The sequence below is a fragment of the Limanda limanda genome, chromosome 4 (genome assembly GCF_963576545.1).
Source record: "Limanda limanda chromosome 4, fLimLim1.1, whole genome shotgun sequence".
NCBI classification, from domain to species: Eukaryota; Metazoa; Chordata; class Actinopteri; order Pleuronectiformes; family Pleuronectidae; genus Limanda; species Limanda limanda.
In genome coordinates, this window is record NC_083639.1 from 7071718 (window position 1) to 7097462 (window position 25745).

The 25745-nt window shown below is 42.5% G+C and overlaps 1 protein-coding gene across 1 annotated transcript; it reads right to left on the reverse strand.

The window, feature by feature from the left end:
• Positions 1 to 15107: 15107 nt before the first annotated feature.
• dusp7 (dual specificity phosphatase 7) lies at positions 15108 to 25402 on the reverse strand. The gene is made up of 3 exons (XM_061070691.1): positions 24864 to 25402; positions 22775 to 23203; positions 15108 to 19950 (listed from the first exon to the last, which is right to left on the reverse strand). The coding sequence occupies exons 1-3, from the start codon at positions 25309 to 25311 to the stop codon at positions 19634 to 19636; spliced, it is 1194 nt and encodes a 397-aa protein (XP_060926674.1). The 5' UTR covers positions 25312 to 25402; the 3' UTR covers positions 15108 to 19633.
• Between the last annotated feature and the right edge of the window lie 343 nt (positions 25403 to 25745).

Below are 25745 nucleotides of genomic sequence, written 5' to 3' on the forward strand. Positions count from 1 at the left end.
TGCTCGCTGGCTCACTGTCCTTCACTCTGACACTAGTACAAAACTGAGCACTTGTTAATGTTGTTAACAACACCTGCATTCCTCCTGCTGGGAACAAAGACCCAAGCGGAGTTGTTAGTTGGCAGATGAATAACAGCGGTGTGAGGTGTAGGAAAATAATGAAGTGGCCTTCATCATGACGAGCGATTTACTGTGTTCTTTCTATTTGTCTCATCACTTTCTATTAGCGGAGGAGTTTTGTGAGCGCCATTTGTCACAAGAACAGAACACTCAGCGGTTTCTTAGATACACAATAATATTTTGGTGTCTAGGAATAAAAAAGGAATTAGGGTGAAATTAGCAAGCAGTTTCCTTTCTGGTCTTTTCTGGTCTCAAACATATGCCGTAGGAATAGTCCCTCTGCTCTCTCTGTAACCCCATACGCCCATCAGTGCTTCAACAGGAAGCTGGGTGGTTAGCGTGTTGGATGTTAATGGTCACAGCATCTATTTTCAGGCCGAGCGCTGCAACCTGAGACGACTGGCAGCTGTGCGGACCTGGACTGTGCCACCAGTTCCTAGCGCAAGCACAGGAAGGCCGGCTGGGCACCGGGGTTTATAGGTGTCGGTATGTGTGTGTGTTGTGGTTGCGTCCAGGAGGGCAGGAAGCGGACGTGGACACCCGAGCCGTCTGACATGTAGGGAATCTGTCACCTATGATCACATGGTGGAATCTATCGCGCCGGGCCAAGGACGGGCCAAGACTTTCCCACAGACTGAGAAGTGCCAGAGAGAGAGAGAGAGAGAGAGAGAGAGAGGGAGGGAGACATGAGGGAGAGACTGAGCAACACTTCCTCTTTCGCCACAGCCGCTATCGACTCATAAATGCCAACTAAAATAAAAACTGAAACACTGAAAATTCAACATGGTCTCAAACCAAAACTGAAAGTTGATCAAACCCTACTGAACTAATCCCCTCAGTTCTTATAACCTTTACTTGTTGTTGTTTTCTCATGATTATCACAATACCATTATATTTCACAATTAAACTAGAATGGCTCTATTAGTATTTAATAGTTTTTAACAGGAGACAATGTTTTTCAATAAATGTTTATGAATAAGTTAGTTAGCACACACAAGGAATTTGGTTCTGACCAATGGTGACACTCCACTATATGTTGACAATATAATATTTACACATAAGTAACATGTACAGGCAAAAACTGTGTAAAAGACAAACAATATACATGAAGTGCATTGTGCAGTTAAAACAGGACCTTCCACAACCTGCTTTGACAATATTTTAAATTAAGTTCATAGTAAATATTTGATCAAAGCACCAACAGAATTGTGCTGCCAACAGTGTGTGATAAATGGATGATCCTCTCCTCTCCTCTACACACCGGAAACTCTTCCATAGTGATGTGTTTTCAGCTCAGAAAGCGCACCATGTGTCGTGTGGCTTGTTAACTGACAGATTAAGACATGACCCTGTCACATGCTGCTTTGAACTGAGGGCAGCCGAGACGATTTCATGACCCCTCGACTCACACAGAGAGAGAGAGAGAGAGAGAGAGAGAGAGAGAGAGAGAGAGAGAGAGAGAGAGAGAGAGAGAGAGAGAGGTGACAGAAGCTCATATTTATTTAATAAAAAAAACACTATTCTACATCACTAAATTTAAAATTAGAGGGTGTCAATAGATAAAGTGATGGGACACCACAATGTACATTGAATCATTATAGTAGTTACATTTGTTGAATTACCAAACTTCTAGCTAGTGACTTACTTGAAAAATAAGCTACAGGACTGATCATCATCCAAATTGCTGTAATTGAAATGAAAAACCTCAGAAGACAACATTTAGATAAACGTCCAAACAGCTTTACATAAACTGGATAAATAAAGGAGAAAGCAATTATCTGAGACTTACAGCTTATATTGTGGCAACTAAAACATGTTTGTTCGTGGTTTAAGTTATTAATGATTCAGGGTTTCTCTAGGTCTCAGACACTTACACTTAAAATGCGACAATGTGGTGTTATTGTGGAAGAGAAAAAAACCTTGTTCACGTAATTGAAGAAGAACAATGATGAGGAGTTGTTTACCAGTAATTAGGCTATTTTGAGCAGGCGTCATTTATCGAGCTATTACTTACAGAACAGGAATCCCTCTTCTACTTGAAGGGATTCCACTTAGTATGATGATAGAAACTAATCCGTGTGCATGTACATGTGTGCATGAACATGTGTGCATGTGTGTGTGTGTGTGTGTGTGTCAACAATAACACACAGATGTTTCAGCTGCTGTGCTGAAAATCCCAGATTCATGTTCGCCAATAAGTAGCAGCCTGGGCAGCAACCCTGGGATTTGTAGCTCATTAGTAGCCCTGCCACACACACACACACACACACACACACACACACACACACACACACACACACACACACACACACGCCGGTGCTGTGCAGAAGCGCTGATGAAATCCTTGCAAATCAACACTCAACACGATCTTGGAGAGGGTGTGACAAACACACACACACACACACACACACACACACACACACACAAACATACACACACACACAAACACACACAACGCTGCTTCTTTAGCTCTCCCCACAGATAATGGATGCTAATGAAGTGAGTCAAAGAGTAGAGACAGGGACAGGAGAGAGAGAGAGAGAGAGAGAGAGAGAGAGAGAGAGAGAGAGAGAGAGAGAGAGAGAGAGAGAGAGAGAGAGAGAGAGAGAGAGAGAGAGAGAGAGAGAGAGAGAGAGAGAGAGAGAGAGAGAGAGAGAGAGAGAGAGAGAGAGAGAGAGAGAGGAGGGAGGGAGAAAGACTCATAACAAAAGTGTTCGCTGGATAAGAGGAAAACGAGACACGGGGATGAATTAGCTACAGAGACAATTACGTGTGTTTGAATGAAACGAGAACACCCTGTGAGCACATAATGAGATTACAATGTGGAAAGAACATTCATCATTATTTTAAATCCACCAGAGAGCTCTCATCCGCATTGATTCCAGAACGCATGTACGCCTCAATAATAAACACTTGACACGCACGTTGATCAGCCTGAACAACACAGGCAGAGTTCGCCGAGACAGGGGTGGAATTTAAAGTGAAAACGACTCATCACTTTGGAATCGGTTATAATACTGAAAAATGAAATGAGGCTTTCTCTTCACATAATTTGTCACCTGACTTAATATAGGTGCCTTCTATCGTTTTATTTGAGCGCTTTTACCCCCACATCTGCCTGCACATATTTGATATTTGGCTTTTTTGCATCATCGGCTGAGTGTTTTCTGCAGGAATCCTCTGTGTTGACATCCTGCAGCATCACTGAACTGGTCTCAATCAAGGTAATGACAGAGATACAATTTGCTCTGCCACAGGAGGAGGAACGGTTAATAGGGGCTCGACAGCACACGTCACATTTGAGCATGAAAGAGACCGATTTAATTAAGACATTTTCAGGTTCAGCATCTTCATTTGGATTATTACTTGAAAAGGTTTTTACAGTTTAATCTCGGGAAAAAAACATCACTTTTTCTATCATACTGTCCATGGCTGCAGCTCCTCTGTTCAGCCTCTGTCTGACAAACTTTGTTTAGCTCCTGCCTCTTTAAGAGTCACGAGGAAGCCCTTTCTGCTCTGATTGGTCAGCTGGTCCACTCTTCAGTAAGTGGTCAACTTATCGTCACTGCTCGAATATACCTTCATGCACCGTTTACGTTTTCCTGGTTGTTAAGCAATACCATCTCTAGAGGGCAGCGCAGAGTTGAACCAACATGTCGGCTGAAGAAGTGAAGAAGTGTGTGATATTGTTGAGAAAGAAGCAAAAGCTTGCTTTCTTGTGCCTTTTTATCGTCTCAATTTAACAATTGGCTACACTGCCCCACCCCCCCACCCCTTGATCTCCGGTGGCACTGCTCCGTTTCCTCCTTATTCTAAAGATGTCTGCAGATGTCCACAAATACGGACGAAATGAACGAACTGAAGCCTCTGTCCGTGTCTGTATTCGCATCTAACACCGAGCATAACTGAGCAATCCTGAGGGAAGTGGAGCTGAGAGAGCGCTGATTATGCAATGTTTCTTTCTTTTCATCAGAGGTGTTATTTTTAAAACAGCACTATGAATAAACAGCCTTCAATGAGTCCGTATGGCTCAGGATCAGCTTTTCATTCAGTGTTGTTGCTTTCAGCTGCATGGTGGGATCTGTTGAGCACCTCTAATGCAAATAAAGAAATCTCAATTACTAGTTGTCAAAAAACTGGGTTTCTTCACTTTTGCTGAAGGGTTTTTACACAGGAGCAACCATTTCAGTTTTTTTCCCATATTATGCAAAAGAAATGCATTTATTCAACAAGCATGAATCTCGACCTCCTCGTGTTTGAATCACTTTAAATAAGAGAGGAACAGAACAAACAGCTGAAATGCAAAATCTGAATAATTAGTGGAGACTGTTCTAATATGCAGTCATTTTATTCTCGTGTGTGTATTCTACTCTGCTGGGAATCCTGTCGCATTATGTAACACAACCCAATGTAGTTCAAGCCTTCGCACAAAGAAGAAAACATGGAATTTAAAATTAAGGCCACGAGAGAGATTGTTTCTCAGCTTCAGCACATGAGGAGAAGCTCTTATTGGAGGATTAAAGAGTAGTTTCTCAAATCTTTATTCACTCAGGGAGCAGCGGACATCGTGAGCTCTTTCTAGCCCAGACAAATTCCCAGGAACCAATGAACTCTGTCAATGAGAGCCTGGCTGTTGCTCGAGAGCACCTCAGCAGAAGTTATGGATAAAACAATGGACACAGTGAACGTTAAAATCTTCTGGGGTTCAACATATTCGGAAAAGTGTTTAACATCTTTCTCTCTCGGATCGATGGCAAGATTGATAATGGATGATAAAAAATGGAACTGGAGCCATAAAGTGACGAGTCTGTAGCTCAGCATAGAGACTGGAATCAGGAAAACAGGCAGTTTGTTTCCAAAGAAGCTTTTAGACAGAGAAGGGTGTTTTTAAGTATCTTACCCACATTATCAGTATTATTATTATCATTATTAGAAAACAAGATTTCTTAGAAACATTGACAGTGGCTCTATCTGCTCTCCAAACTGTCCTGTAGTACAATCTGGAATCATTACGCACATCCCATTCTTGTGAACACGATACCTGAAGAATGCCATGTGGGATATTCTTCAAAATTGTTTCAGGATGCCCTGATTAGGTTTTGGAGGTCAAAGGTCACTGTGAACAAACACAACTCTCTCTTACCTCGTGAGTGCAAATTTGGCACAAACGTTTACTTTGACTCACAGATTAACTTTTTTCATTGGAGTGACTGAAGGTCAAAGTTCAAGGTCCGGTGGCCTCACAAAATATCTATTGGGCCTCATGAATATGATCACGTCTGCCTTCAGGGCATTTCTTCAATAATTGATCACTTGTCACCTGGAGTAAACGTTTATCTATTTTTCCAAATTATATTTTTCTGTGATGACTTGGGGGCTAATAAATGTAGCCATTATAATCTCTGTCTGAGGCTATTGTGCTGCCTGGGCAATTTTCACTGCCATTTTACTGCTGCGCTGATGTAATTTGTTTTTCTTGGAGACATAATGTTGTTCATCTTTGTTCTTGTTTTGTTTGGAGGGAGAAGGTAAATGGTTTTACAGATGCCAAATACTTTTGAGAATCTATTGATTTTTTGTTGAACTTTTTCAGCTAAGCACTTTTCCATTTGCTTTACATAGATTTTCCTATCTAATATTAAAGTTTGGACCATTTGTGAAGACTTAACGCTGCCAAAAATACATTATACATTTTTTTGTGAGTTTTCATCTGCCAGCTCCCTGCCTGTGGTTATATAATCAGGGTTTTATGCTGCTATGTTTCAGTGGGCAGACATTTACACTATCAATACTTCCATTCTCCTTGACTTCAGCTGCAGACACATTCCTGAAGTCCAGTCAGAGAGATCAAGCCCTCAAAGGAACAGTCACATCTGTCACAGATGTAAACATATTGCTGAAATTAAACTTCCTACATCAGATGAGATTCTTTTTTTCTCTCTTGAAAGTGTGAATTTTTAAAGCAGTCATTATTGGAGGTCTAGTATTTTCATTATTTTATTATTCTGTACTTTACTAGAAAGTGAACCTCTGGTGGATGTGACGTTACGGGACCTCTCTCCTCTGTAAATACTGTAAAACCATATTCCATGCTCCACTATTGAACCCTGAACGACATATTCATCTCTACTTTGTGACGTATGTGCGCCACAGAACTGGAACACATGAGGGAAAAGAGGTGAATTTTTAACTGTGAAGAGAGACTGAACTGCTCAGTCTCAGCTAATGTGGGTTCAGTCCAGTGCAGTTTAGGTCAGCGGGAGTTTGCAGAGGCTGATTATGCAAGCTGATAGATAATCTAAATGGGGTCAGATAAGGCTATGGCTAGAGTCCAGGGCGTGATGATAAGAGCTAACCACCACAACCACAACATCCTATAACACACTAATAAGAAGGATCCAGTAATAGGAGGCTGTCCACTTCAAGGCAGCTCCGACAGTTGTGCAGCTTTTTAATCCGCCGCAAACACACTGCAGGGTCGTTTACCACCTGTAATCACTTATTCAAGGTTCTGTCACCCGGCCCTGCTGAGCTCGGCAACAAATCCACTTCCTTCTTGTCCCCCGGTTACCATGGCAACAGCAAAGGAGAACTCTTATCATCAGATGGATCGGGCCGCACAAATTATTTTTATCTCCACTTCCCCATCTCTCTGCCTCATATAGCCAGGGGACTGAGTGTCCTCGCAGGTTTCACACTACAGCTGGAGTGTACGCAGCCATTTCAGACACTAATGTGAGAGGAGTTTGAAATGAGAAAACAGAGAGGCGGTCGGTCGGAAGCTCGGTTCATGTAAATATTTGTATACTGAATATTTTGTGAATGTTTAGTAAAAGCTTCTGATTTTCACAAATAAGCCATAGTGCACACACACACCGAACAAAAGGACAATTGTAGACAGGAAGTGTTCTGTGCTCTGTGTTTTCTCGAGTGGGTAATAAAGATGTCACGAGGAGTGAGCGTTGGACAGTGCGACATGAGGCACAGAGACAACGTGGCAGGGAAGAAGTGTGTGTGCAGGTGTGTGTGTATGTACTGGATCGGTGATGGGAGGCAGGTGTGTCGAGCGCAATGGCAATAAAATTATTTCCCGGGAGGAAGTCGAGAAAGAAACAGGTAGTGAGAGCTCAGTGCAGATGCGCTGTGTCCATCATTATGTTTAAAGGTATTTACAAACTTCAAATTCTGTGCATTGAGTAATTGCTGAAAACATACGCCAGAGTCTAGAGCATTGGGTCCAGACTTCTCTGTGGAGTTTGCCTTTCACACAAGGCAGCAGGAGATTCTCCATTCAGACACGTTCACAACAGCACAGACATCTCCGCAGCGTCCAGACGAGGGGGGGGGCTCAGCAGGCAGTGCACGTGTTATTTCTGCTGTGTAGATCACGTGTTCTGGTTTACAGCACATCAACACCAGTGTTGGCTCTTATCACCAAAAACTATCTTGACATCTTCTTCTGTGCCTACATGTGTGGCACTACCTGAGAAATGTATTTTCTTTCTTCTTTTAATTTTTGTGTCATCAACCCCCCACTCTCTTGCTGTGTTCTATCTCTCACATTGGCTCCTCCAGACTTTCTGCAGATTTTAGACTAGGAGGCCAAGCGGAGAAAGGCTCTCACTTGAACATTTGCATTCACACATCAGTTCAGTGCATAATGTGAAATAAAAGAACTGATACAGATCAAAACTGTCCTTCGTGGGGCATCTCTGCTGATGTTTCGGCTGCATACAAATGCTGCTGTTCAGTTGTAAAGCTGATCCTAATGCAGAGGCTTGTACCTGTGGGTATCTGCTTCACATCCTGCAGTCGCATCTAATCTGATCGTTTGTCTCTGTGGAGCCGCCGGGATGAAAGAGCAGCGCTGGGAGCCGATCTCATGCCAGCGAGGTGCTGCCTCAGATAATCAGGCAATTTGAAGGAGTCAACGTGCTAATGGCTCGCTAATCCGAGTCAGGGGAGCACACCGTGTTTTATTCATCATTCATGAAGAGCAGAGAGCAGGTACTATCACTGATTATTTTATGGGTTCATGTCACCTGTTGGCTGGAAAATGACTGTATATATATATGACTGGATGTGAATGAAAGATGTGATTTACTGCACTTTTAAAGGACGATGTTTAGGGTTTCGGTGTAAAAATAAGGTAATGTCTCATAAAGCAGTGTGAGTTTTGTACGTGTCACAGTTACATGTTCACAACAGGGAACTTGAACAAGCAATCCCTCCGAATAAAGTCATGTTACACTCACTGCAAAAAATACTCTATGGACTTTGATCATATCATATCATATCATATCATATATCGCAATCCAATATAAACAGGCACATTTCCAGCCGTATGATTGGTAAAATGAAAGGCATGTGAATACAATGGTCATCGAAATCCTGTACATCTGTAGGAGTCATCCAGATCCTGAACAAACATGGTGCCATTATTAGGAAGAACTTTTATGCCTTTTGAAAGTAACAGAAAAGTAGAGTATTGATTACTTTCTGCACTGAAAGTCGTTTTTATTGCACACTAATGAGTATTTTCCTAACATTGTGTTTTACAATATAATGCAATCAGTTAAAAGAAGAAGAAGAAAGAAGAAAATACAGCTTGAAAAATGACCTCAGAATTAAATCTAATCTGAAAATAACAGGACAAATCACCCACAGTGAAAAAGTAAATGGAAATTTGTCTATAAATCATTTATCTGGATCTGGGGTTTTCTAATGGATCCGGCCTCAACACTCCCCACAATTTCATGGAAATCAGTTCAGCTGTTTTTGAGCTTTCCTGAAAAACCTCCAAAGCTCCATTAAGCCCGTCCTTCAAAATCACTTGAATAATAAATAATCCTAATAGATTTTATATGGGGCTTGTGTAAACACATCCACACACATACTGTACACACATGACGGCCACTGACTGTAATCTGGTAATCACCTACTGTTACTGTTTAACTTTGAAGCACCAGCGTGACTTTAATGTATCCTGCTGATCACCTCACCCTGTCTGCAGCCTCTGTCTATTCCCCCTTGTCATGAGATACTGGAGAGACTTTACACTGAGAGTAAGACATGGACCACCGGCTGAAAGGGATTAGAAGGGAAACAAGTGTTTGTAATCTTTTTAAAAAACGCCCCCTAGAAGTTACAAAGTGAATTTGTTCCCATGAAACACCATTTTCTGAAACACACGGCACAAGCAAACACCCCAGTGGCCTCTGAGGTCGTGTCCAACAGGGCTGAGTCCAGACGGTGTTTGCTCTGCACAGACGGGGTCAAAGTCAAACAATCACATGGGCCCATGAACACACCCACAGGCGCCAGACGCCCCCGCAGCAAGGCTGGTAATGAAGCACCAGGTGCTACAAACCCAGGCAGGAGTTGAACTTGAACGTGCACCTTACAGCCACAGACGATCCCACCACACTAGTGACTGCTCCTTAAGCTGAATTGACTGAACAACACGACCGCTATCGAACAACCTGAGCCATTTGGTCGGTGATCGTAATGAGGATGGAATAAAACCCCAGAAAGATCTTCATCAAGACTATCAATCACTTAGGTCAATGCTGGTCTGATGTTAGTTAGGATGTAACAAACAGACACACACAAACACACACACACACATACACACACACACACAATCACACACTTGATGGAACAACAGCTGAGATCATAGTCTAAAAGAATATCTGTCTTTTCCTGCCAATCTACAACTGTATTTGGCCTCAGTAACACAACCAACAAACATGAGACATTTATTTTACTCCTAAAAAAACTTGAATAAGTTATTAAAAGCAAATTTCCATGTTTTGCTTTTATGGCGCCAATCACTCAGTTAAAGATGATGTCAGTTGTGTCAGGACTTTGTTCAGGCGTGTGTGTGTGTGTGTGTGTGTGTGTGTGTGTGTGTGTGTGTGTGTGTGTGTGTGTGTTTGCGATGAGCTTGCAGGAAGTCCGTCAGCTTACACCAATAAACTGACCATGTGTGAATTCTCCAGAAACTCGATGTCATAACAGTGGTTATTGACCATATTCCACTGAACTGCATGTAGTAACTTATTTCACAACTTTTTGTCATGTATGGCGAAAGGTGTGGAGATGACAAGCATTTGTTTGTTCTATTTTGATGCTTGATTGGAAAGAACAGGTTGAGAGTGGCTCTAGAAAGTCTCAGGGTTAGCGTTTGTATCTCGAGCTCCACTACCCAAGATAGGGATTGAAATGTTCAAAGTCAAAAAATACATACAATCAAGGTCAAATCTTTCCATGTGCTTGATAATTATAAATAATTAAACAATCAGACAAATACAATAGTTTGTTGTCCTCACAAATAAATCCTTCCACACACAGTTGGCGTTTAACCGTCTGAACTTGAGGCCGAACTACTGCAGTTTGAAAGGCAGCAGCCAGGAAACACTACACCTGGCGGCACTTTGTTATCTCCTGCTGGGAGCTAATGAGACTGATCCCCTGAGAAATGCTTCAGTCTTTTCAGCAAATGCCGAAAAACACTCGAGTGACAAACAGGAATTTTGAAGCTTGTTTTTGGGTGATTTATACAGAATCTGTGTACAGTGGAGGTTAGACGGGTCCACAGTGTGGCTTTTATTTGATCATGTATTATTAATATGCTCAGTAACGTCAGTAAAGTTGTCTAGATTGCTTTTGCCTTTTTCTTTCTTTTGTATATTTACTGCTCAATATTTAGCCTTTTTTGTTCTGTGAGGATAAATGAAAGAGAAATATTGAGTCTGAAACATAGACTGTTGATAAAGATGGACGACGCATCTCCACTATCTCCCGCTGTACAGCAATGAAGCCAAAATATTGAACGCTGCCATTTTGCTCATTTGGAGCCAAATTCTGAGCAGCAGCGATTGTGGGGATGAAGACATGGCAGCGAGATTCCGGCTCAATCCTGATATACATGTGCTTGACCACTTGTGAGTCCGTCCCAGCTGTCAATCAAGACATCACACCCTCTTTTATAGGATAATTGAACTAATTCAAACCGAATCAGTGGAAAAATGAACACTTTTTTTTGGCCCATGTCCCATCCACTAACATGGGGGGGCCAGATTAATTTCCTCATGCTGCAGCCAGCCAGCAAGTGGCGAAAGAGATGCTTTGGCTTCACTTGTGGGAGAAGCTGTCATCATCATCTTTATATACAGTGTCGGTTCTGAACCAATAAATTCCTGATCGACCACTCAAAGCGATTTACTGGTATTCACCCACTCACACACACTTTCATACAGAATTGTTTATATGACACATTATCGGCACTACAAGAGCAATTTGGAGTTCAGTATCTTGCCCAAGGACACTTAGGAATGCAGACTATAGGAACTGGGCATCAAACCATCGACTTTCCGGTTAGTGGTCAACTCTCTCTTCCCCCTGAGCTGCAGCCTTACAAGCATCTGACACAGACAAAGACAATAACTCTCAGAATCTATGATGACGGTGCCGATGTGATTAAGGGTGCCTCGTCAGCTTCCTTGTCCTTTTTCAAAGTTTCCACTCGACAGGTATGTGGATCTCAACATGATGAAACATGAACATCTGCGTCATTCTGCTCCCTCGCTCGTCCCGTCTCTCTCCCTCCTCGCCCATAGCCCCCTCTTATTATGCTCTTGAAGTGGTGAGTCGCTGGGGAGAGTGCTGCACTGGTTCTTTATGTAAGTGTGTACAGAGAGAGAGAGAGAGAGTCCAGTGCATCAGTAGCAGAAGCACTCACAGTGGGAGGACAGTGTTTACCTCAGTACTGCAGCAGCAGCAGCAGCAGCAGCAGCAGCAGCAGCAGCAGCAGCAGCAGCAGCAGCAGCAGCAGCAGCAGCAGCAGCAGCAGCAGCAGCAGCAGCAGCAGCAGCAGCAGTGTTTCTCTGTTATTATTTGAGCCAATCAAAGAAACAGCACCAGAGCAGCTTATGTGATTTATCTGTAAGAATTCCAGCTCTGTCAATCCAACAGAGAACACCGGGAGAAACGCTGAAGAGAAAGAGATGGAGGCCATTCCTGACATAGGTCCGTGCTGCATTCAGGGGCGTGAAAATGGCAGCCGGCAGAACACACACACACACACACACACACTACATATAGACGCAGATGCTGATTTTCTTAAACAGCCACACATACTCTGTGGAGGGCGAGTCGGCACCTGCAGCTACTGCACTTTCTGCTGTGACCCTTTATCCCCCCCCCCCCGGGTTTACGTCTGAAACAACCGGTGCAAATCAAACACATTCCTGAACAGACAAAGACAAAGTTTCATGACTGACTGTAGAAGATTATGTTTTTTTTCCTGCTGCCATATTTCATTTACTTTCTTATAGTGATTTTAAAAAATAAATGTTCACTTTTACTTGAGTAAATATGGGTTTAATTAGTTATTTGATGTTATAAATAATGGGGTGAAACATCATGATTGACAGCTGCAGACTCTGGTTCCAAACGAGCAAGATGGCAGCGTTCGTATCCGGGATATTTTAGCTTAGTTTCTGGATAGTGGGAGGAAATGGAGACGCGTCCTCCATCTTTTTATACAGATAATGATAAATTCCTCGACATTGAACTCCCTAGAATGAGTACAAAGGTGTGACTGAATGTGTGATGTATTCTATGGTATAACTTTTAGTCTTCAGATCTTTCACCTTTAGGAAACCAGGGTGAAGCATCTTCATTAGAGTGCTGTGTCTGCAGCTCTTCAAACCCCCAGACGTTCTTCAGTAGACAAAATAGAAAGTGGCACAGTGCCCTCGATTAATTCCTTTAACAATCCTAGCTCTTGTTAAACCCTCGGCTTTAATTACCTCAAATTAGAGCGGGAAACATTTACAGTTACTTGAAATATCACGATGATGATTGACATGTGGGAAACCTTGTCTCTGTGTTTCCTGGGCACCAGAGAGGGTGGCGCCACGAAATCCTTAATTTCCCCTCCGTCTTCAATGAAATAAACGGCAACCATTACTGCCGCCATTGAACCAGGGCTGCTACATACTCAACCTTTACTTTTAAACATAAATCCCCATATATACACAGAGTGTTGTTGTTTATATCTTATGTTGTCAACCTATATTCTATATTTCATAGTTCCAGTGCTCTAGTCGTTGATCTGACCTGTTTCTTGTATTGTACTGTCGACCCAGACAAAAACTGAACTTCGATCCTGTCTGAGTGAAACTGAGGTGAACGGCTCACATGACTGTGGAGAAAGTTGTAGCAGAAATGAAGGAGAGCCATTGTTCAAGGTTAGAACGAGAAGCGAGAACAACACTGGAGGAGACGAGGAGATTTTATAGCCGGCTCAGCTCCGCTCGGCTCATGGTGCCGTCTTTAAGATGCTCTTCTTTTTGTATCAACCCTCCTTCTCACTTCCTTACTTTGCTGATTCTCCTTCTCCCCTTCACTGTCGGCATCTGAACATGTGCCATTACTACACACTAGTTGAGAAAAGGGAAACGACAGAGAGGTTATGTTGGAATGCAGTTGATGGACACATTGAAAACAGGGAGAGAACCACTGTTTCTTGGAGAAGAAGAAGAAGAATATAAGAATAAGAAGAGCTTATTCACCTTCTTCACCAACAATTATATGAGAAGATCGATACCACTCTGACCGATGTCCGGGAAAAATGCAGCCGGAGTGAGAAGCCTTTCAGCGTAGCTTAGCATAACTACTGGGAAACAGCTCATTTGATTACAGAAACACCGCTCCCACCCAATCAACGCAATCATATGACCCCTGCTTACTGGGAATTTCTCATTCGTGGAATATGATTACAATCCCCGATTCTGGTCATGAGTCTCTGCGACGGGGAGACATACGCTGATCCACTTATGTGTGTGAAGCCCCGGACGTTTAAGGGCATCAAAGATCTGTAATTGCTCAATCTTGTGTGTGTGTGTGTGGGGGGTAATTCCATTTGTCCCTCTTGTTTCATTCATTATCAGAATTAACCAGCCAGCACCAAAGAGAGGTAGCGTGAGGGGATCGTCAAACACACAGCAGCTGTTCCTAACGCCTCCATAGCTTTCTAAAAGTGGATTATGTGCCAGGACAATTCTTGGAATTGTTGTCAGGAAACCAATAGAAAGTCCAAACAAGTTAGGGTAACCCTTGAGCCTAACCCTAACCCTACACCCGAATTAAACAAATGAGATTCAGTATAATGTTTCAAATATGGCGCATTTGAGGTGCTGCCGGGCTGCTAAATTGTAAACCTTTGACTGCAGCCAGGCAGTAGCAGTTTCCCCCTGTGTTTCCAGGCCATAGCTTCATATCTATGAACGTAAGGGAATCGATCTATGAAGACAGTTGGATTATGATCGAAGTGGTTGAGGAAGTGGCGTATGAGACGGGAAGTGGCAAAGTTTCAGTTTAAGCAATCCAACGTTTGGCGGTCAGAAACCTTTAACTCCACAGTGAGGACGCAACCAGACAATGACTCTTTGTCTGTGTGTGTGTGTGTGTGTGCTAAGGAAGCTAAGGGGAAGTCTTAGGCAAAGTAAAACCGAACAAACTTGTGTAACTACAGATAATGCTTCCACTACACTTATTCCATTATTATAATGTAGCTATAAACAGTTAACTTATTAATCAATGCATTGTTACCATTTATCTGTCTATATGTTGTAAGCGATTTTTAATCCATTTTTTTAGTCTTTATTAAATAATTTATAGAAAACTAAATCAATAGAATTACACAACAAACTACAGGTCAGTGTTTGAAAAAACAACTTTGTGTCGCAATATTTTTTTCTTCTCATTTTCCATTATCCTGTTTTTTGCGAAATCATCAGATTCATCTTGACCCTGAAGTTTGGAATCATGAAATTGACAGGTTGATAAATCAATGAGCTGATGAATACTGAACCATAGATACTGTCGATCTGCTGGTCAACAGATGACAAATTCTTCTGCTTCAACTGGATTTAGCTCTTAATGTCACTTTGCAGTAAGAACAACGAAGAAAACACATATTAAAGAAAAAAATATTTCAATATTTATTTTGCGGTATAAACATGTCTCATGTTGTTTCCATACACTGTACAATACATAGGGTCAGTCGTATTTCCTTCAGAGGACAGAAAGGTGAAGCTGCCTCGGTTCACACGCACCCTTGTTTTTATACACAGACAGATTGCATCTTGTTTTAAAAACTGTTTACAGCACAATACGAAACAGCTATTCAACATGTGTCTGAAGCTGTAACATGATGCAAGATGCATTGTCAAAAAAATCCCTGAAAAATTCCTCACTGAGGTAACATTTTTAAATCATTCACTTTTTCTTTCACTTTGTGTTTTTCGGCCGCCGCTCCCGCTGCTCCCGCTCGCTCATGTCTTTACCTCCCGAGCACATTCTAACCAAGATGTAGCTACAAGTTTAAGGACACAGATCTGCCGTTCCCGCGATCTGGCAAATTTACAAACAGAGAAAAAGACTTGATTTCTCTTTCATTGTTACAAAGACACAAAAACTCAAGAAAGCAGCTTGAAATCAACCATTTTCCTTTTTTTAAATAGAAAAGCTCCGTACTGAAATATATTTCAATCCTAGGGTGCAAGTGATCAAGTCCTCAGGGTTTTTTTTCTTATTGTAAGTGGGATATGACTCCGGACGAGGGAAGTCCATTCAAGCATGGTAGTATTATTTTCATCTCTGATGCTATAATGAGAGAGGAACTTTTGCATATAAATTCATAACATATATATACTTATATATATATTCATATAGAAAGGCCACAGGAATAGCATAGAGCACAATATATCAAAACAAGACGGAAAAAGACCTTGTAATTATTTAAGCCAGGTGGTGTAATCTTCTATTGTGAAATATAACTGGCATGCTGAACCACAGCTCTGGCTGTGTGAAGCAGTGTTGTCTGTGTGTGTGTCTGTGTTTGTGTGTGTCAAAGAGGGCATCTTTCAGGTTAATACTGGGCACAGCGGCCCTACATTTTTGGACACCCCAGGAGAAATGTTACTTCAGTCCACAAGCCATAATCGAACTGGATGTTGTATAATCATATAGAAGAGATATATAGAGTATAAAAGAAGAAGAATTGAAAAAATGTTGAGGTCTTGAGTTTACAAAATACTGCAAAAAAGGTGTTTTGATATATTGCAGAGTAACAAACACGACCTCGTGTGACCCGTTACGGTAAAACGACAGCTGGCTGTCCGTTATTACCATGTTCTGATTCAAATAACAGTTAACAAACATTTATTTTTATTTTTTTACACAATGCTTTTTTCTAAAGTGAGATACAAAGAGTATTGAACAGTCAGCATTAGAAACAAGTTAGAAAGATTATATAAGGCCAGCTGAAACCAACCCTGTTCTGCTGCTGTCCCCTCGGAAACCCAGTTCTTTGTTTCTGCTTTGACCCCGTCCACATTTTCACCTTCAAACTAACGCTCTTTACTTTGCTGTAAGACACTGGGCCTCATGCAAAAAACACTCTCACAAACAGGTTGGTTATTATCACATGTGAGTAATTGGTGAGAACTAAGTTGGATTTAGGCCTGAGGGAAGACCTGTAGATGGAAACGTCACTAATAAAACTAAAAGGAGCTGGAATTCTGCAATTTTAGTACTTTAATCCAGCACCCATTCCACTGAGGTTTTCTGGATTCGCTCACGACGTCTCTAACTTGTTACATTCACCTCTTGTTTCCTCTGCAATACAAAGTAAACTCATGAGTAGTCTGGACATGTCGTGTGAGTCACCAACAGTCTGCTTTTCTCCCCTGGGCGGAGAGAAACATGTTTGACGTATAAATCTTTATGAATTGAAGGTTTGAATGTGTTCCAGACTTACGTAAATGCTTGAGTTCAAGTTTTGACTGGCATGAGAGTTCACGCCTCAGCATCTTTCTGCTGTTCACAGAGCCAAACATCTGATGTTCCATCTGGAACAGAACATAACCTGTCGCCTGGTGGTATTCCCTGTCTCACTTTTAAATATCAGCAACCACTTTGCTGCGGCAAGATATTTTTTGGCATTAAACTCATATCTACGCTGACAGTGTAGAATAAACACGGTTGTAACCTACTTGTCTGTATTTTTGGGTCCCTAAGCAGGACTGACTGATGTGTTTTGGTCTCCTGATTTCTGATATGGTCCTCAGTATGAACTTCTGCTTATTTAAATCGCAATGACATACTTGTGAATATATTTTTTTTACAAATGGAGCGAGACAGGTCGCTTTACGTGGTTATTTTTAGGTGCCCATTAAGGTAATGGCCACGATTTCCGAAAATGTACATCTTTGTTAATAGTTTCTAAATCCGACTTTGTGGATAAAAATTTGGATAGGAAAATGAAAATGTTCTTGCATGAGCCCCATTGTATCTACAGACGTTGCCCTAAGTCCATGTGCTGTAGCCCTAAAACCAGCCTAACCCTAACCTACCTTACCAACACAATTAATGCAGCAGAAGGAAATTTGAACTTTTTTTTTTTGTAATATTTTTTCTTGAAATCACTGCAGGATTCTGTCATTTGTTTTTCAAATCATATTTAACAAGTTTAAGTGCTACTAATGTGGAGCGGGTCTGAAAAAACTCCCTGACCACCTGCTGTTGCCGCCATATTCAGCAGCAGCAGCAGTTAAAAAAACACAGCGTTCATCTCCCAACCCGGTAAATCGACATCCAACCTCTATCATCCTATTTATCATTTTTGTGTTTATTTCATTGAATATACCCGAGGCTTAAGGGTAATTCAAATGATTCTTTGATAAAATAGGTGATCTCCCGCCAGAAAGACCTTCCTTTCTATTTTCTCCATTGCAGCTAAGGGACGTGAAGCTATTAAGTAGGTTAAGTGCAGTCTGTAGCTGAGTCCCCGTCCACAACACCACAACCCTGACCCAGAAACCAAGTTACAATCACAGTCCCTCGTCCACGAGTCCCTTTTTTTTGGCATCTATTTGGTACCTGAAAGGAACCGAAGATAGACCAACAAATCAAACCAGCTCCTCTTGGGCAAGAAGAAGTTTGCAGTGTAGGTAATACATGAGAGTTGAGGCACTTCTTTGCCCGACGTCGCTGGAATAAGCTGCCCAGAAATGTTAACACTACCCAAGATTCTCCAACCCCAACTTTAAGCTCTCGCCCAAGTCCCAGCCTCGAAGTACAAGAGTCACGGCGGTTAGAAAACCAGTTTGGCAAAAACACAGTAAGACAATACGTTGTGATGAAATAACCAAGGAAGTTAAGAGTCTGGTTTCAGACTGAAATGAAAGAACTTAGGCAACTGGATGAACAGTCATGTTGGGGAAGGAAGTAGGAACTGGGAAGTTGCACTTGAAATCTCTTGCCAACATCAACACTGGTCGCACAACTGACCACAATTCAACTGGCAACTCTGTATCTGGACTAACCCACAGTTTGACTCTTACTCATCCCTGAACCCTGAACCTTGGTCCTTTGCCCTGGGCCCAGCTCCTGCTCCCCCCCCACTGCACGGTGCAGCTGTCTGGACTCGTCGCAGCCTGGGACTGGCCCTCTTCTCCCCTCTCTCCCCTCCTCCCCTCTGAATGTCTATTTATCTGCCTGCTTCCAGCACTGGCTCCAAGTGCCAACAAGTCAATGGCTACACCACTGTGCAAACTGCATTAGGTCATTACAAACCTAAAAGAAAAACAAAACGAAAAAAAAAAGACAACTCACAACAATATTCCTTTGATGGCGTCGCCACACCCACTCTCCTTTAGTTTTACAATCTCTTTAGCCATTACTGGATTGGATTACTTTGTTTTTTTTTGGACAAAGATAACATTTCTGTGTAAATATTTATATATCGTATAGATTTGTGCATAAATGTACACAAAAATATACAAAATGCATATAGACATACTTGTTAAGGACTGCCCATACAATTTCTGCTATGTACGTTAACATACATACAGTACATACAGTACAAACATACATACTTTTGTTTATGTGTGTGCGCGCATGTGTGTGTGTGTTAATTCCTTGGTTTTTAAAAACTCTACATTCAGTAGAGCGAGATTTCCTACGAGTAAATCCCAGGTTCTCCACTTGGCACCAGTCAGCTCAGCTCGAGGGGCCGAGACAGAAACAAGGACAGGACCAGAGGACGCCGGCGCATCACAAGTCGAGCGCCGCAGACGTTCCCGTGCTCCCGCCTTCGAAGGAAGCTGTCACCCTTCGCTCAGGTCCTCAATCAGTTCAGTCTCCTCCTCTCTGAGCCCTCCCTCAAGATTCAGTCCACTCTGAGGAGGACGCCTCTGTCTGTCAGTTCCTCGCTCTAGGTTTCTTTTTTTTTTAAATCACTCGCCTTCCCCCTGTTAACGTGGCATCTGTGACCTCCGCTGTCCGTCCGGCGCTGCTCTGTGGCCAGGCTCTCGGACAACGAGCTTCAGGAGGCTAAAACATTCATTAAAACTGGCCGCGTAAAGCAAGCTCAAGTGCAGCCACTTGTTACCACGGTAACAACACCAGCTTGACACGCCCCTCCCCTGTCCTCTGATTTTCATGTGGACCCCAGCGTGTCCAGTTGAAACACATTGTGATTGGTCGGGGTGGTGAAGAAGAGCTGGTCGTGCGGGGGGGAGGTGGAGTGGTTGTCACAGGGGCTGTTGAGGCCCAGCGTCCGCTCAAAGTCCAGGAGCTGGCCCATGAAGTTAAAGTTGGGGGAAATGTTCGACTTTTTGCGCTTGACAAAGTCGTAGGCGTCGTTGAGCGACAGGTTGAGCTTCTGCATCAGGTAGGCCACCGTGACGGTCACCGAGCGGCTGATCCCGGCCAGGCAGTGCACCAGGATGCCACACTTTTTCGAACGTGCCTCGTCTGAGGATGAGAGGGGGGAACCATGAGAATAGGAGAAAGCATGAGAAAGAGGGTAAGACAACTGTTAAAACCCATAAAACCCTGTATCATACATCTAAGACTTTAAATTATTAATGAGCCAAAAGATTTTCTCATTAAATCGAATGCCCTTGTTGAGATTTCAAGCACGTTTAAGTTAGGGGTAAAGCGAATCATTAGTTTCATCACCCTTCTCACTATAACCAAATATCAATACGAGTTGTGAGTTATGTAACACTTCTACTGTGTCAACAAACAAGAATTATTAGTCTTTTTAAGCAACTTAATAAGCAGAAGGACAAGATCATTGATCACATGAAGAATCTACATAATAGTTCTACTGCTATGAAACAGGACGACTATAGACATGTTCTGTGAAACTGTGATGAATGTTATTCGATTTTTTCCCCCTGATATTTTAAAGACCAAATGATGTATAAAGACAAAATCATCTTTGTACTAAAATGACTTGTTAGTCGCAGCTCAAATGTTGTCACAAGTAAAGTCATAGGAAGTAGCAATGTGACCAAGTTTTGACAGTTGAATTATCATTTGAATGATCACATGGTACATTTAGTTGGATTTTGGAAAATTCGTTAGACAAAACAATCACTTTAAAGACTCAACAACGTTTACTCTTTTTCCTTTTTAAGTAAAAAAAAGGAGTCACTGAAGGTCACTGAAGACTGACACTGATCATCCAGCCCTGATTCAACACGATCTATTGTATAACACATTGACTCCAACGCAAAATATGGAAAAAGAAAATCTGACCTTGTTTTTTTCAAAATGAAAAGAAAACGCATTTAATTTACAAGTACAATTCAGAATATCACTTCTCAATGACAGCAGCCAGCCGTGCTTCATTCTGCTTTCTAGCTCTCAGTCTGTACAAAAACATGAATAAAAAAGAAACATCTTACATTATTAACAGGCTACATCCATCCACCTTTTCGAGCTCTTGCACTTGCATCACTAAAGGCCATTAGGGCGAGAGTTAAGTGCTTCTTTCCTTTCTTTCTTCCTTCTCTCAATGTCTTTCATCCTCTCCTTTATCGCTCTCTGCCTCTCCTCACTCCGGCTCCGGCTGCATCTCTTGTTGCAGGATTGGGGTCAGATGGCTCACAAGCTCAGGCTGCCAAGCGGAAGCCAAATTAAATTCATATATGAAGTGTTCTTGCTCTCAACAATAAAAGAAAGGGGTCAAAAATCCTCATCGGGAGACTTGAAGCAAACAATACAAGGCCAAGAAGTCGAATAAGTAACCAGGAGTTAATCTGCAATGAGCTGATCTGTGGAGCATTTGCAGCATTACGTCACTGCAACATCCTTCTATTTGTCAGGCTGTTAAAATAACAGAATACCCCAACCCCCTCCCTCTATACATTAAAAGCCTCCTTCGATAATAATTTCAGACATTTAAGGAATCCGCAGTTTACAGCAGCACAGCGCGAGGTCACATCTTTTTCAACCCCGAGCTTATCTCCTTTACCCATAATTACCCTGCAGTTAAGATGTGATGTAATTCCTGCACATTACAGCCAGTCAGGCAGCGCCATTAACCATCAGCATGAACCCAGTCTGCCACAACCTCTGGCTCTGGCATATGTCACACTTCCTCACACCTACGCAGAAACATTACCCCCCCCCCCCCCCTCGAAGAAAAAGAAAGGTCAGGGGTCTGGACAATCTAAGACAAACATAAAAAGCTCTGGCACCGAGTCATCAGAGAGGGAATTCGCTCATTCCAGGGGAGTTAAGTCACTGGGAACGATGGGAAATGCAAGAGAACAGTTCTGAAAAAGCTGGATGAAAGTCATGTGGCTTCAGTGTGCTCTCAGTCTCCGTAAATCCATTTCCATGTTTTATTCAAGACCTTGTTTTGTGTTTAGTGATTTTAAATTCTAATATTTCATCAGTCAAAGTGCAGTATAGAAATGCTCTAAATTCTGTCTGAAACGATTTCCAGGAAACTGTTTCAATGCAAATAAAAAACATTTTCTTGATTTATATAGATTTAATAAAGGAGGGTAAACGTAATCTTACATAACGAGAGACTAAATGGAAAGCGCTGTTGTTTTCTTTGTTCTATGTGACAGAAAATCAAATCTTTTGTGTTTTGGAATGTTGGTCGAACAACACAGGCAATTTTAAGATGTGAGCCTTCTCAACAACAGCGATGTGCATTTTAAACCATTTTATGACATTTTCATAAACTAAACGACAAATCGATAGATGATTACCACTGATTGCGTCTCTACAGTCACTGCGATTTATCATTCATTTGACATTTTAATCATTTTTCGGGGGAATAATACAAAATATTCACTGGTTTCTGCTTCTGATGTTTGAACATCTGCTCGAAAAGACTTGAGATGGTGAAAAATATCAGAACCTTTTAACTATATTATCCACACAATTATGCAGATGTTTAGACTCTCACATGTTTTTCTTTTGTTGTGTAACTTACTGTATATCCTTATTATCTTATATTTCTTTGGGTGAACTGGTCACAGCCGGTAAACAGGCGATGATGAGGTATCATGAGTTCATCATGTTTTGTTTTAAAGTTGTATTCCAGTGAAACAAGCATTATATTGAAATTATGTAACATTACATTGTATTGAAAGTTATTATGTAATTTAACCCTAAACCAACCTATGTTTATAGTTGACTTTTGACATTTTATAAATCCTATATTAATCAAGAAAAGTATCGGCAGATCAATCAAAGATCAAAACACTGCTGTTAACAAAGGAATCTGACGTACACGACATTAACCGGAGCAAACTCCTCCTTTACTCACCGATGAATGAAATGGCCTCTGGGAAAAACTGCGAGAGGTTCTGGCTCCAGTGATCGGAGATGGGGATCTGTTTGTACTTGAAGTCGCCTTCGTGCTCGAACATGTTGGGCAGGTTGGGCGTCACGTTGAGGATGTACTTGATATTGTACTTGCTGAGCACATCCAGGTTGGCGGAGTCTTTGGCACAGCCCAGGTAAAGGTAGGGCAGGATCTGGACGGGGAAGGCCGGCTGGTTGCTGGGGAGGGGGCTGCCCTCCGACTCCGTGGCGCTGCCCGGCTCACGGTCCGATTCCCCGTCGGAGCAGTCGGAGCTGATGCGCAGCCCCCCCAGACCCAGGACGGAGGTGGGCGGGGAGCTGCTGGGACAGGAGCAGTCCAGGTTGGTCTCACAGTGCTCGGGGTACTCAGACTGGAACTTGTTGAAGCCCCCTGGAGGACGAGGAGAGGACCAGAGGAGAGGGTCAATATTTGGATGGTGAAAAGAAACTGACATGAGTAAATACCCACAGTTGTATAACTGTGTGTTTGTGGTAAAATGCACAATTGAGCGTGTTCAAGATGGCAGCTGCATTATACAAGAGGTGAAACCATGAACAAGAAGCATAAAAACATATTAACAATACTAGTAAATAAAACACTTATAAAAACAATAAAAATACGTACTCATATTTTAACTAGACATATTCTAACAACATCACATGTTTTAACTGTAACCAGGTAGAAGTGAAGGTCAAATGAAATTCACACTTGAAATGAACTCTGAACGATATGGACTGAAATTATATCAAGATAAAACATTTCATTTCAGTCGATATTGATAATTATCATGTTAAAGGTTAAACTATTATTTCTTTTAAGTGAAATGTACAAATCTGAGTTAGATCAGTGATGTATTATACCTCCCCACCGTGCTTTATGCAGAAGATTAAAATCGATACAGATCGAACATTTGTTATATCGCTATTGATGAAAAATATATTGCGGTAAGTATTGTTATTGTTTCATCTCCCAGCCCCACTCGTGTTCCTCTTAGTCTACCATAGTTTAATGTAGCACTACATCATATACTGATGTGGCAGACGATATTAAACAAGACTTTTAAAGCATTATGAATAAAGAGGCTGGACATGGATGTGCTCCATTGAGAGAAGCTGAGCCCGGGGACAATCAGTCAGTCAGTCAGTCAGCCAGCTCTGCTTCATCACAGCTCTGTGGACTTTTTGTGAATGGCAGCTGGGATTGTGACACCACTCAAACATTGCTGTGATATTCTAGAATCAATCAGACCCATATCTGCTGCTGCTGCTGCATGTAATGTGTGTGCGGTGCTTTCATAACTCCTTCTCCTCCGCTCGCTGGCGGAGGCTTCCAGAGTGTGTCTCTGATTCCTCACTTCCCTGTTCATTCATGAAAAAAAAGAGCCAGTCTTCTCCTAAAGGAACACACAACATGGCGGGGCCATTTCTTTTTTTTTTTCCCTGTTGCAGCATTTAATTGAAAACATCTTTGACTCAGCTCCATAACAACTGTTCAATGTTTCTCTCGGATAATAATTAACACTGAGAATGACGACGTTTTTACGATAAGAGAAGTGATCCAGTCGAACATGAAAGTTCATTATGACTACACACTGTTACAGTGTATCTGTGATGATGTAATACTTCTTCAGTATAAACAGACACAAGTGAGGCTGCCTCATTCGGATTAATAATAAACAACAGCTCAGGAGAAAACATCTGGATTTGTGTGATGTTTATTGTAATCTGTAATAGCACTTTGTAAAAGCTAATATTAGTGGCTTTGGTATATTTTTGATAAAGCAGACAGACTTTCAACTGTTTTTTAGTCTCACACACAGCAAACATATGGAGATGAAACCCAACACAGGTCTCCATTCATTTCATTATAAATAATCCAAATAGACCTTTATAATCCCATACCAGGTGTTCTTGAGGTGAAGTGACACCAACATGTTGATCTGCATATGTCCTCTAAACGGGACAATGTTCGGTACACCATTTGTCTTTCACTTTCTGTGTTAAATGGACAATAACAAACATCCAGTCACTGAATTAAAAAGCGGTCTTACCCTCCAGGTAGAAAGCCTTGCAGCCGTCGTCCCGCAGCTTGTGCAGCAGCAGCCCGAGCACCGAGCTCCCCAGCCCGGACTCCTGCCGCTCGGAGGTCGCCTCGTCGTACAGCACCACCACGTCCGTCTTGCAGCGCTTGACGAACGTCTCCTTGTCCTCGTTGTTGGGGATGATGGACCGGATGGGCAGGTTGCCCTTCTTCAGCCGCCGGAGCATGAGGCCCGGGATGGCCAGGTTGATGGCGGACTCGACGTGCGAGGACTCGTACAGTTCGTGGGCTCTGCAGTCCAGCAGCAGCAGCAGGGACCCGGACCCGGACTCCAGCTCCTCCTGCAGCCACTCCACGCTCTTCCCGGACGGCATCATCCTCCTCCCGGTGGGGGTCGTGCTGGGGGTGCTGGTGGTGGTCGCGATCACGGAGCCGCTCCACGGGACAGTGATGACCATCGGATCGGCCGTGACATGAAGGACCGCCCGCAGCGAGAAGAAGAAGAAGAAGAAGAAGAAGAAGAAGAAGAAGAAGAAGAAGAAGAAGAAGAAGAAGAAGAAGAAGAAGAAGAAGAAGAAGAAGAAGAAGAAGAAGAAGAAGAAGAAGAAGAAGAAGAAGAAGAAGAAGAAGAAGAAGAAGAGGAAGAAGAAGAGGAAGAAGAGGAGGAGGAAATCACGGCGCTAGAAACAGAACTTGCCTCCCGGACCCCGCCGCCGCGCACACGCACACGCACACGCACCCAGCACTCGCTGCCACACACATCCGACACACGCGATGCCCCTCCGGCTGGAGCAGGAGGCTCCAACATGCAGAGGTGTCCTCTCTCCCCCCCACACCCCCCCCCCCCCTTCAGTCCTCCAGGAGAAGCGGAGTTTGTCACTCCGGCCCATCG

What these genes read in the sequence shown, in the direction of transcription:
- dusp7 (XM_061070691.1), bottom strand. Translation starts at nt 25,311, where the DNA reads ATGGTCATCACTGTCCCGTGGAGCGGCTCCGTGATCGCGACCACCACC. An exon ending in CAAGGCTTTCTACCTGGAGG is followed by an intron (nt 23,204 to 24,863) that starts GTAAGACCGCTT and finishes CTCGTCCTCCAG; the next exon opens with GGGGCTTCAACAAGTTCCAG. An exon ending in AGAGGCCATTTCATTCATCG is followed by an intron (nt 19,951 to 22,774) that starts GTGAGTAAAGGA and finishes TCTCATCCTCAG; the next exon opens with ACGAGGCACGTTCGAAAAAG.